The sequence below is a fragment of the Alligator sinensis genome, unplaced genomic scaffold (assembly GCF_000455745.1).
Source record: "Alligator sinensis unplaced genomic scaffold, ASM45574v1 scaffold999_1, whole genome shotgun sequence".
Taxonomy (NCBI): Eukaryota; Metazoa; Chordata; order Crocodylia; family Alligatoridae; genus Alligator; species Alligator sinensis.
Genome location: NW_005842571.1, coordinates 632,576 through 645,039, shown reverse-complemented (window position 1 = coordinate 645,039; position 12,464 = coordinate 632,576). Strand labels below are relative to the sequence as shown.

Sequence of the window (12,464 nt, the reverse complement as noted above, 5' to 3'; positions counted from 1 at the left end):
AAACTGATGGGGGGGGAGGGGGGGGGGGGGGGGGGGGGGGGGAGGGAAGAGAGAAAAAATGGTTCTCATTAGCAATAATTTGCCTTTTAATTAGAGCTCTTAAGATCTAGCAAATAATTTGCTTTTATAGATTGAGTGGTTATTTGTGCATTGCAAAAAAACTTCAAGACAAAGTGAAACTTATACACCCACATTAAATTTGCACAGCCAAGTGTCATGTTGTATGATCCATACACCTTTTTTTAAAAACAAGTGGAAAACAAAAAACAAAAACTTACTTGAAGACTAAGAATTAAATGGTAAATTGAGTTAGCTGTTTCAGGAGGGAAAGATGCGAGCTGATGGGCCCAAGTAGTTATCTATTGATCCAAGCATGAATCTACAAAGAATCACTTAAGCAAGGATTTCAGAGAGAACTGGACCATGAATTTGAAGTACTGACACCCTAAAAAGGAGGATGCTGAACAGGAGATTTAGAAAAAAGGAATTAGCTAGGTACTCTAGATATTTATAGGAACCTTGTAAACTGAACAGTTTTTCCTAGTCGCAATTACATTTTAATGTTATGTTAAAATTGATGTTAGGACCAAGCCACAATGAACATAAGCAATTTGAAATCAGCTCCCTTAGGACACATCCAAGAATGAATCAAACCTCTTGTAGTTATTTCTACTGTACAGAGTAAGCATCCCAGCTAGGTCTCCAACACTGAAGTAAAGGTACTAGAGAACTTAAACTATAATGCATGCAAGTAGGGCCATGCGTGTGGGGGTGCAAATCAGGGCAACTGCCCCAGGCCTCGCAGAGCTAGGCGGAGCAGCTAAGACCCTAGCCCCTCCTGCAAGGCCCGCCTAGTGCTGGTGACTCTGCGCTGCCGCCTTTGCATTCGGCCACTTGTAACCCGCCCCCCACCAACACCAACTCCGCCGCCGGCTTCTTCACACCCAGGCCCCATACATGCAGAGACGATCCTAGCAGGGCAAGACTTGTTTATTAAAGTCCATGACTTGCTATCAAAGTTAGCTGGAAATAGCGCATTCCCTAGGGCAGTGACTCTCAACCAGAGTGATGTGGAGTGGAACAAGATTCTTCGTAGATGCCAAAAAAGTGTGGAGATAAGCAGATAAGCACAGGTTCAGAGTCAACCTTGCCTGGCCACTCCCCTACCCCTACTGCAAGGAAGCAAGAGCCATAATAAAATTAGTGTTTGAAATGGGGTGCTGCTCAATTCACAAGTTGTGGAGGTATGCCTTTAGTCTACAGAAAGCCACTGTTTTAGGGCATCAGCATGAGTTCTAGGTAGGAAAGTCTGCTAAAGCAGCTGACTGCACAGTCTTCTATTGAAGGAAAACTGGACAGTGTCTACTGGATTAAAACACCATACAACTATTAGGAGGTAGTTGAGGGTAAAAAGAGGACCTATTCAAAAAAAGAAAGTATAAACTTTTGAACAGAAGAAGCTTTAGAAACTCCAAACTGGACAATTACTTATTTTAAATATTATGTTTCTGGGACCACTCACACTAAAACAAAGACTTTCCACATTCAACTTCATTTATCCTTGCCAAGAACTGCTACCTTTTCACCACTTTAAATCAAAGCAAGTACATAGATAGGTGGCTGAACTGACAACTGACTGAACTGTTTTAAACTGGTCAACAAGAGATGCTAATGTAACTTCCACAACAAGTTTAAAAGTTCAAGTAAACCTGAATTCCAGTTATTGTCATACTGCTTTGCTTGAACTTTTTTTCAAGTCTCCCCTGAAAGGGAAATTAGGGACAGGACAATACACTGACAGTAAAATTACTTCAGGTCTGCTTAACAATTGTTCATTTTAGAGATGTTTTTGTAGTGCTACAATTTTTCTTTTTAATTGAACAAACAACAACAACAGTGATTCTACGGTTAGAAGTAGCAAACCTTCTACTTGAATACTGGTTCATTCTAGTAAAAGCCAAGCTTCGGTTCTTGTTTCCTATTTTCAGTATTTTACAGGCCTCTTCAGTGCTTTTAATGTTGATCCACTTTAAATCTGCAGGGAGAATTTCTTTTTTAAACAAATATATCAATTCAGTAAAGAGGTAGGGTCACTTAGTATCATGAAAGTCATATTACTACCTTTTATATAAGAGTTTCCTCCTTGATCCTCACAGATTCTTAGAATTCTGCGTTTTTGATTTTTTGATGTAGATAATGTGTCCAAAAGATCATATACATATTCATTATAAATTTCACAGAAGGAAACCCAAACAGATGACTGTGTTTTGTGATTCAAGTCTGTTCCAGTAGTTAGAGATTTCTCCTCTGTTAACCATAAGACAAAGTATGACAGCAATTACCCAAGCACTTTGAGAAATCTTAAATTGTTCAACAGTCTCTGTAAGCAAAATAGTATAATGTGCCCATTTTAGACAGAGTTTTGTGCACATTTGTACACTACAACAAAAAAAAAAAGTCACAAAAGATGCAAGTGTATTAAGTTTGGCCCGCAAATTCCATGGCCACCTTCAACATGAACTCAGGTGAGAATATACCTGTGCCCTAGAGCAGGGGCTGGCAACCTTTTACAAGCCTTGGCCCAGAACAACTCAGCTCTGGTCCAACACAGGACAGGTTACTTTGGCAGCACATCAGCAACAGGAGGGCTTTCTTTGCCCTGCGCTGGGACCTGGCAGCTGGGCGCTGCTTCTCCTAGCCCCCTGCTCCCCAGCCGCAGTATAGGCTTCATAGAGGAAGCATGAACACAGATTCCGGCCAGTGGGGAGCTGCACTGGGACCAGATACCTGCAAACTGTCTGTGCTGCTGCCACTTCTCCCCACTCACCCCTCCCATGCATGACACAGGACAACTGGAAGCTGCTCAACCCCCACACAGCTCCCCAATGGCTGGAAGTTGCACCCATGCCACAGTTGGGGGTGGAAGGGTAGGGGAAGTCGTGGCAGCACAAATGCAATTTGCAATTCCAGTCTCCAGCAGAGCTCCCCAAAGGCTGGGAGCTGCACCGATGCCCCGCTGTGGAACAGGGAAAAGGCATTGGTACAGGAACAGCTCCCAGCTACCTGGCCCCAGCAAATATGCAGGCAAAACCCCACATTACTGATGCACTGCTGAAAGAGCCCAGCCTATGCTGCAGTAGAACCAGGAGGACAGGGAGATGTGGCAGCTGGAAGCAAACAAGCAAAGCCCTCCAAGTCTGCAGATCAAATCCAGTGGCACTGCAGGATTCATCTGGCTTGAGAGCTGTATGTTGCCTACCCCTGCCCTAAAGCAGTGGCTCTCAACCTTTTCAAACCAACCCTTCGTTATTTTTGGAAATTGAGTGGCACCCTGTTTAAGACAGAGACAGACACAGACAGACAGACACACACAGACAGACACAGACACACACAGACAGACAGACAGACACAGACAGACAGACACAGACAGACACAGACAGACAGACACAGACAGACACAGACAGACACAGACAGACACAGACAGACACAGACAGACACAGACAGACACAGACAGACACAGACAGACACAGACAGACACAGACAGACACAGACAGACACAGACAGACACAGACAGACACAGACAGACACAGACAGACACAGACAGACACAGACAGACACAGACAGACACAGACAGACACAGACAGACACAGACAGACACAGACAGACACAGACAGACACAGACAGACACAGACAGACACAGACAGACACAGACAGACACAGACAGACACAGACAGACACAGACAGACACAGACAGACACAGACAGACACAGACAGACACAGACAGACACAGACAGACACAGACAGACACAGACAGACACAGACAGACACAGACAGACACAGACAGACACAGACAGACACAGACAGACACAGACAGACACAGACAGACACAGACAGACACAGACAGACACAGACAGACACAGACAGACACAGACAGACACAGACAGACACAGACAGACACAGACAGACACAGACAGACACAGACAGACACAGACAGACACAGACAGACACAGACAGACACAGACAGACACAGACAGACACAGACAGACACAGACAGACACAGACAGACACAGACAGACACAGACAGACACAGACAGACACAGACAGACACAGACAGACACAGACAGACACAGACAGACACAGACAGACACAGACAGACACAGACAGACACAGACAGACACAGACAGACACAGACAGACACAGACAGACACAGACAGACACAGACAGACACAGACAGACACAGACAGACACAGACAGACACAGACAGACACAGACAGACACAGACAGACACAGACAGACACAGACAGACACAGACAGACACAGACAGACACAGACAGACACAGACAGACACAGACAGACACAGACAGACACAGACAGACACACAGACAGACAGACACAGACAGACAGACACAGACAGACACAGACAGACACAGACAGACACAGACAGACACAGACAGACACAGACAGACACAGACAGACACAGACAGACACAGACAGACCTACCTTAAGTGAGGAAAAGAATCATTTCCCTTCCTGCTAAAAAGTCTTTCTTGCAGAGGGACAGGAACAGGACCTCACTGTAACCTTGCAAAACTAAGCCACTACAAAAAAGCGTGGCAAAATTACTGAAGAGCATTTCTATATTCTTAATCTGCTCCAGCATTTTACAGGTTGAAATGAGTTGAGAAACAGATTTTTGGTTTTGTACTATTGGCAATTTTTAGAGTATTTAAAGCAAATTAAGTTTTCTGCTTTCATTCCTAAATAATTTAGGTAGTCACCTTCATCTCTACCATGTGAATTCAAAGCTTTTTACCTCGTGGGTCAGAAAGTAGACCTGGTGAAGTACAGTTGCTAGTTGAGGTCAGATCATAGATGCTTGACGAAGCACTCAGAGTTGTAGGAGAATTCAAAATATTTTCTGTCTCCTTAAGAAAATTATATATGCATTACATCCAAGTTGGTGACATACCGTTAAAGTGACCACACTGCTTTGACATAATTACATTTTGCTTGTTTATGCCTCTAGAACAGTATGTCCCCAGTAATCAGAATGACATGGTTTTACTAACTGGCTCGTTAACTATTGGCCTTGTTTACCCAACTGCTGTCTTTTCAAGCTTTATTTAATATAGGCCTGCACAATTACTCTTAAGTTTGACACAGTTAAAACATTACTGTATCACTTACCCAAACAGAGTAAAATAGGATTTGGCCCTGGATGTACTAGGAACTTTTAAAGTTCCCCAATAGCTTATGCCCTTCTGAACATTTTCTTTTCATAAGCTTCTATTAAGAACTCTATTGGCCATACTGGAACAAGCACTGATTTTTTTTTTTTTTTTATTATTATTATTTTTTGTGCATGTGTGTGGGGGGAAGCCTGCTTTAAGCTCCATATGCATTTCCAGACTAAAAACCACTCATGGATCAAATCTATTCAAGTGTGAATGTGACCACATGCTTCTATTTGAGAAAGCAGGGAGCAGAGGGGGAGAGGGGAAACCAAGGTTCTTTTGATGTTGTTTGGAGATGCACAAGGTAAGATAGAAGAAACTTCCAAAAGTTTAATGTTAACAGATTACAAACTTATTTTATGATGCTTCATTTTGCTTGCCATGTCAACAGCATGTTGCCAGGAGGTCTGCATGGAAATAATTAACTTGTGCTTGAAGCATGACCTGTTGCTCCTAATTTTGTAAAACCTCATCTCATTCCATGTTGTAGAAACTGCATAAGGCAGACAAAGAATTCCTTATAGGACCAAGTGCTAAGGTTTTATTTATTTATAATTAAAGCAAATTTTTAAGGCAAGTAAGGGGGAAGTATTTGATTACTGACCTCTTTCAGTGAAGCAAGAATGGCTGCTTTTATGGCTTCCTCTTGTTTAACTTGTACATCTTCCAGCTTCTTAATATTATTGCTTAGATGTGGTTTTAAGTCCATCTTCAGGTACTGTCTTCCTTTAATGCAGGTAAAGATCATATCAAGAGAACGGGTCAAAATACCAACTTCTTTTGGGGATCCTGCCAAGGAAAGTTAGCGTATTAAAAATAATTAGACCTTTACACCGAAACATGCAGTGGATTTTATTCAAACTGTCCCTGCTTCTTTGCAAGGATTCTATACCTTGAATAGTGAATGTTTTGCCTGCATTAGTAACTCCATAAGTAAACACCAGTCCATTCACTCCATCAATGTAAGTTTTTACTATCTCTCTCATTGTACCTTCAAAAAATTCACTTTGAGTAGTTTCTGGTCCAAAAACCTAACACAAAAATACAGGGGGGGGAAGAAAGAGAAGTTTTCAAATGGTATTTGAATAGCTGAAAAGTGAGATTATAAACGGTGCAAAGAATGTTAGCATAGGCGATTCAGTGTTGAGTAATAAGGTAACAATCTTTCAGAGCAAGATTAACAGACTGCAGTCTAAGTCTCTCATATTTTTGTACCCCTTATAAACATCACAGGTTTTTCTTCTTATTTAAATCACATACATATTTAATTTCTTATTTAAAACACATACATATTTGCAACTGAGGGCACACAGGCTTGCCTTTTATTCAGAATACAATCATGATGCTAAGAACTACGAACATGAGCTACAAATAGAGCACCAACAGATGTGAGAGTGGTGCTGACAGACGTGACAGTTTGTCATGTGATTGGCCACTGAAAGCACTCTACTGCCCTTATTATAGTTCCCCCCCCCCCATTAAAACATAAAATTTAAGTAAGAACAGTTTTAAAATTGGAGGTAAGCTCTATTTAGATTATAAGATCTTCACTCCAATCTACTCACCCCACCCTCCAGTGCCAGATGGGCAACCCCCAGAACAAGTTCCCTCCACTCCCTTCCCCGCTTCCCATTCCAAAGACATTGCCGGGGCTTGGTGGGCAGAAGGACAGGGCTAGGGGGAGAGCAGCTACAAAGACGCAGCTGCTCTAAACTGCAGCTTATCTCCCAATCCCCAGGATCCAACAATGAATGCCTGTTGAGTTCTAGGGATAGTTGTAATTCACGGCACTTCCTGTAAAGCACGATGAGTTACAGCAGGGAACTACACATCTGTCAGTGCCCATTGAATACTTTTCCCAGAAACTTGGATTAGTCATGTTTATGTGCTAGGGGAGGAGCAAATCCTACAGATGTAGAAGTAATTTATTATTCAAAAGCAGTACAGAAATACATTGACTGTAAAACAACTTCATATTTAACAAATTATTTAAGTGTATATTTATTTAAGTTATTTAAATGTATATTGGATGCCATGAGAAGTGCAGTCCCTGTGGTCATCATTGGACTTTGCATTAACTTGAGAGGTTAATGAAAGACCACCAGTTTGTAAGGGTAAGTGATTAATCTGCTACGTTCTCACCTGCAAAGAGGCAAGTCCCTATACATATACCTTTTTAGATAACCATTTTAAGTACCTGCATCCCTGTAATCCAATAGGATACCTATAATTCAGCTGTGATCTAAAGGGACAGTAAGATCACAGTAAGCTTGTGTAGTTATAAGGAAATAGTACAAATCATAGAATTGAGTATAAGGAGCTTGTGTGTAAAAGTATATAATCAAAGAAAGCAATAGGATTACTGCAAAGTCTCATCTAAAAGGCATTTGGGAGTATGTACTTTGCAAATAAGCCAGGAGTTTGTTTTGTAATGAAGACAAAAGGTCATGTTAACTATAGAAACTTTTACTGCCTCACTGAATGGAGGAACAAACTGCAACTATGGTTTCCTGTGGCACAAAAACATTTTCCTGCTAGAACATAAGGCAAGAAAGTTAACCTACCCGAGTGAAGGTGAATCGGTGTATGGACTGCCCAATCCCCTTTTCACTGTTCTTCATTGCAGAAGATTCCTTGGGTGCCTGAAGAGTTACTGTTTCTGGATTTTCAATTATTACACAGTTCTAAAGCAAAGGCAGCAAAACTCCTCTTTAAAATAAGCTTTCTTGAAATCACCACCAGTGTCTGCCCCCACCCAAACCCTAATGGGAAACTGGAACAATTTACAGCCAGTCTTTCAAATCTGCTAAATACAATGCCTGTATTTCCCACAGGAGAGCTTGGGGAATCTTTAGGAGATTCTTCCTCCCATTGTGAAACTGACTGCTGCTGCTATCTAGTCACAAACTGATGAAATTTTCTTAATAAACTTTCCAACTACCATACACGGTATTCCCCTATAAAGTTATTCCTCTATATATCCCCCTAAAGACCTATAAAGGGGTATTGGGTCTTTATTGGAAAAGATCGAATAAACTTTCTGGAAGGATGCATTGAACACTTAAAACACGTTTGTTTGCCAAGATGATTACTTATATAGAACAGGCATTTAAATCCAATTGTTGCCGAAACAGCTCATTGACACAACTGTATTTAGAGCAGAAACAGTTTAAGTTAGGCATTTTTTTTTTTTTTTTTTTTTAAATACAAGCTTGACTTATTAAAATCAAACTTCCTGGTAAGAAATTAAGCATGGCAGGGAGGACAAAGGACTGAGAAGATTAATTCAATCACTTCTCAGTACTAGAAAAAGCAGTACAGCAGAAAAAGCTTGCTACAAGATCAAAGTTCCTAGCATTTTCCTCACTTATTCAACCAAATAATGCAACATACAGTAAAGGAAAAGAAACAAAAAGATAAATTCAGGAAAGGAATTACCCTCTAAGTTTTGAAGACTGAGACACCTATTCCCCCCCCCGCAAATTTAGTTAAATCTAATCATGGCAGCTAAACTGCTTAAAATTAGCTTTTTTATATTTTTTTTTGCTCAATATTATACAAAAAAGACCAAGAAAGCCTCACTTCTTATGTTTTACAATTGATTGATGCCAGGTTCTTATATTTTCTGTCAGCTTTCAAGATTGTACAAACAATTTTTGTAATGGTCAGGTATTCAGCGAGTTGCCGTTTTAACAGAAGACAGCCTGCAGAACTTGGTTTAGCCCAACAGATTGCTTATTACACTTAACCATTTCAGCACTTGCAATTGTGGCACTTTACTGCCATTGTGATCAGAAAAAGTTTCTCCTTAGATGGTCATGAAGGGTATTGTCCATCTATTTATCCCCATGAGCTGGAAAAGTATAATGGGTGTGCAACAGATAGCATCACTTCTATCTAGGGCTTGTCTACAGCTCTGCAATGGTACATCCTGTCTCCATGGGGACTTGAGCACGTCCTTTGCACACAAGCACACTCCAGATTCAGAAGTTCACTAGTAAAGCTGTTGAAGACTTATCCCCAGTGCCAGATCTCTGCCCCATCCAGGGCTTGAGATCAGGCAGTGAAGGATAAGCCCCCAGAAGCCTTGCCAATACTTTTCCAGTTTGGAGTGTGTTTGAACACTCAGGTGGGTGGGATTGGCTTGAGCTCCCTCACTACCTGGGTCTACTGCCACAGCAGTATGAATAAGCACTTAGTAACCTAATAAGTACATAAGGGGTGTACATCAGAAACTGAGAGGACATCTGTTCACCAGGGCACCCCAAGGGAAAACAAGGTCCAACAGTTACAAACTCCTGGAAGACTGCTTTGGGCTGGACATAAGGAAAAATGTCTTTACTGTCTGAGTCCCCAAGGCCTGGAACAAATTCCCCCCAGAGGTGGTGCAAGAACCTACTCTGGACAGTTAAGAAACACTTGGATGCCTATCTTGCTGGGATCATTTGACCCCAGCTGACTTCCTGCCCCTTGGGAAGGGAGCTGGACCCAATGATCTCGCAAGGTCCCTTCCAGCCCTAATGTCTGTCTACCTGATTTATTAAAACTAAGAGGGGGGGGGGGGGAGGGGGGAAGGACATCAGGAATATTCAAAGCAGTTATGGACAGATATCTCACTTAATAAGCTCTTCTGGTTTGATTTCCATATTTTCCTTAATAAGAGTAACATTTTTTCAGCTTAAAAATGCCTCAAAAAGGATGACAACGCTGAGGAAGAAAATTATCGGAGGATTACAATACAATTTGGAAATTTACATTAGACAGAAGCTTTTTTTCCTTTAAAAAATAGTTAAAAGGCTGAGATGCCAGTGTTGTCCCATAAAAAAAAAAAAACCACACACACAAAACACTTAATTAGTCGTCAGCAGACTCTGCAACTAACCTGAAATTCATTGTTTTCAAGTTCTGCCTTAGAGAACGGTCTCACTCTCAAGTAGACTTTCAAAGGTTGACATGCCTGCTCATAAAAGAGAGTTATACATTTAGTTAAGCTTATTTGTTTTGCATTTTTGGCCTGTTGAGAGATAGCAGTATAAAACACAGTAACCCACAATCTCCCTGCTCTTTTCTCCACCACTCCATCTTGAACTAGACACCTGAGAAAAACTTCAGTACTTGCATCCTCCTTATTATGATACCTTTCCCAAGCTGTCTAACAAAAACATCTACCTCTTTTCATTCCGAGTCTTAAAAACAATAGTAATAAAAATTTTCCTCTCTACAAGCATCTAGCATTCATCTACCAATAGCATGTTAACTAACTTTTACAAAACTGCACTGCTTCCATCTTCTGGTCATCTTGTGCATTGAATCTAAAAGTTAGGTTGCTTATATGGTTTATACTTCTGTTTTGAAGGACATATGAGCATATTCAGCAAATAAAGACCACATGGCCCCTACTACCAAGTCACAAACCCCTTAAACTTCTTTGCAGAAACAGCTGCAAAAAAAACTTCTCTTTGACGAGTTGCCTTATGTTCCGCAATCCCCAAGAAATCTCCCACCCTTGACTGCTAAAATATAAGTATCCCCAATTACATTTCTTCACTAGTTTCTTCTAGTGAGAAGGAACTAAATGTTGCTTCCCAGGTGGGCAGAAGAGGTATTCAATTTTCTACACTGCCAATGTTTTAGTAGCACTCTATAATTAGCACTATGAACCTGCAGAATGGACTACTCCCTAAAGCAGTGGCTCACAACCTTGTTAGATTCAAGGCACCCTTCAGAAAATGCCAGCTCTTAGCTTTCACTCTTTTTGACTATGGAAAAATACTAGAGCAATTCTTCTGTTGCAAACAACTCAGAAAGACCACGGCAGGTCAGAATGTTTTTAACACTATAGATTCCCATTTGAAGTCTTGGAGACTTACCTGCAAATTATGCATGGGTTTTGGCACACCTAACCGTGCTAGTATTATGCAGCACCCTGATTGAGAATTGCTGACACTAAAAAACCTGCGGCAGAAGACCTGCTGCTACAAGATAGCAGACAGGCTTGGAGACCAGACTAGGAAAGGCTTTGAAGTTATAAGTTACCACCTTTGGTTAGTCAGGAGACTAAAGATGCTTAGGACGCCATGAGATACTAATCAAAGCAACCTTTTTAGACTAAGCAGATTCCAAAAAGGTAGTGTGAAAACTTCTATTTCACTGTGCCACAATCATTACTTCTAGCTCAAATAGGACAAAAAGTTAAATATGCCAGGTAATGGGAACTATTCCTATTGAGCAAACAAGCTGTATTATCTGTTCCTAAGCAGGAAACTAAGATTTGGAAAGGAGGGAGCTCTTCACACTAAAGATGAAGTGGTTACAGCTGTGGCCCCTTACTAGCAGAGGCATCAATAAAAGAAAGACAAGGTTCTTTGGGTGAACCTGGTATCTTTTATTTAGATATCTAATAAAAGATATCAGATTCACCCAAGAACCTTGTCTGCCTATGTCCTTACACCAACACAACTACAACCGACACCCCTCAATAAGAGAAAGACACCCCACCTCTGGGTCATCAATAGAGACGCACTCTATTGGGGGGTGTTTGGACATCAGGTCCAGATAGGAAAGGGACTCCAGCCCCTCACAGGCTGCTGAGGACATGCCGCTCCCTTCCATAGTTCATTCTCTGCGTGGACACCAGGAAGAGGCAACAGGCCAGTTGCAGAGGAGAGCAAGAGAGGAGACATTAAAGAAGCGCCCCCTGGGGGAGAGGAGAAAGGGGATAACACAAGCCTGTTTGCAGCTTGTCACCCAGGACCCGAACGACTCAGTGTAGCAACCCAGCCGTAAAGCCTTGGCCCCCAGGACAGGGAAGCCACAGCATCTCCTGCACCTGCAGGGGGCAAAGGGCGGCCTATTTGCTCCCCTCCCTCAGCCCCTCGCAGAGGACTCCCGCGCAGCCCGCAGCCGGGGCCAGCAGCGCAGCGCAGCGCAGCGCAGCGGGCGGGGCTGAGAGCCGGGCCCTGCCGAAGCAGGGGACAGTAGAGGAAAGGAGGAGCCCCGCGCCGACACCTCAACAACAGCTGCCAGCCTCCTGCGCCCGCCCGCCCCGCCTTTTCCCACCCTGCTCGGGCCGGGCCCCGCCCCTGGGCGGGGACTACGGGGCAGGGCTCGCCCGGGGTAAGGCGGAGCCACACAGCGAGTCTGGGGTGATTTGCAGGCGATCGGGACCAGCGAGACGGTGCTGCAGAGCCGGCGGGACTTGACGCAGGCCGGGGGAAGGGAGGTACCCCA

At 42.6% G+C, this 12,464-nt stretch overlaps 1 protein-coding gene across 5 annotated transcripts in view; it reads right to left on the bottom strand.

The window, feature by feature from the left end:
• The window catches only part of LOC102382902 (kinesin-like protein KIF20A), a 31,195-nt gene extending 18,904 nt beyond the window's left edge, over nucleotides 1-12,291 (bottom strand). For 2 of the 5 annotated variants that reach the window (XM_014524076.2, XM_014524077.2), the window contains exons 1-8: nucleotides 11,733-12,028; nucleotides 10,117-10,191; nucleotides 7,799-7,918; nucleotides 6,127-6,265; nucleotides 5,839-6,023; nucleotides 4,814-4,925; nucleotides 2,122-2,307; nucleotides 1,924-2,035 (exon numbers count right to left, since the gene is read on the bottom strand). In XM_014524076.2, the coding sequence (XP_014379562.1) occupies nucleotides 1,924-2,035; nucleotides 2,122-2,307; nucleotides 4,814-4,925; nucleotides 5,839-6,023; nucleotides 6,127-6,265; nucleotides 7,799-7,918; nucleotides 10,117-10,191; nucleotides 11,733-11,846 (1,043 nt within the window). In that variant the 5' untranslated portion in view covers nucleotides 11,847-12,028. Of the gene's footprint in view, nucleotides 1-1,923; nucleotides 2,036-2,121; nucleotides 2,308-4,813; nucleotides 4,926-5,838; nucleotides 6,024-6,126; nucleotides 6,266-7,798; nucleotides 7,919-10,116; nucleotides 10,192-11,732; nucleotides 12,029-12,063; nucleotides 12,138-12,242 lie in introns of those variants that run through there. The other 3 variants (XM_006032424.1, XM_025214175.1, XM_006032425.3) reach the window with 3 other exon arrangements.
• Between the last annotated feature and the right edge of the window lie 173 nt (nucleotides 12,292-12,464).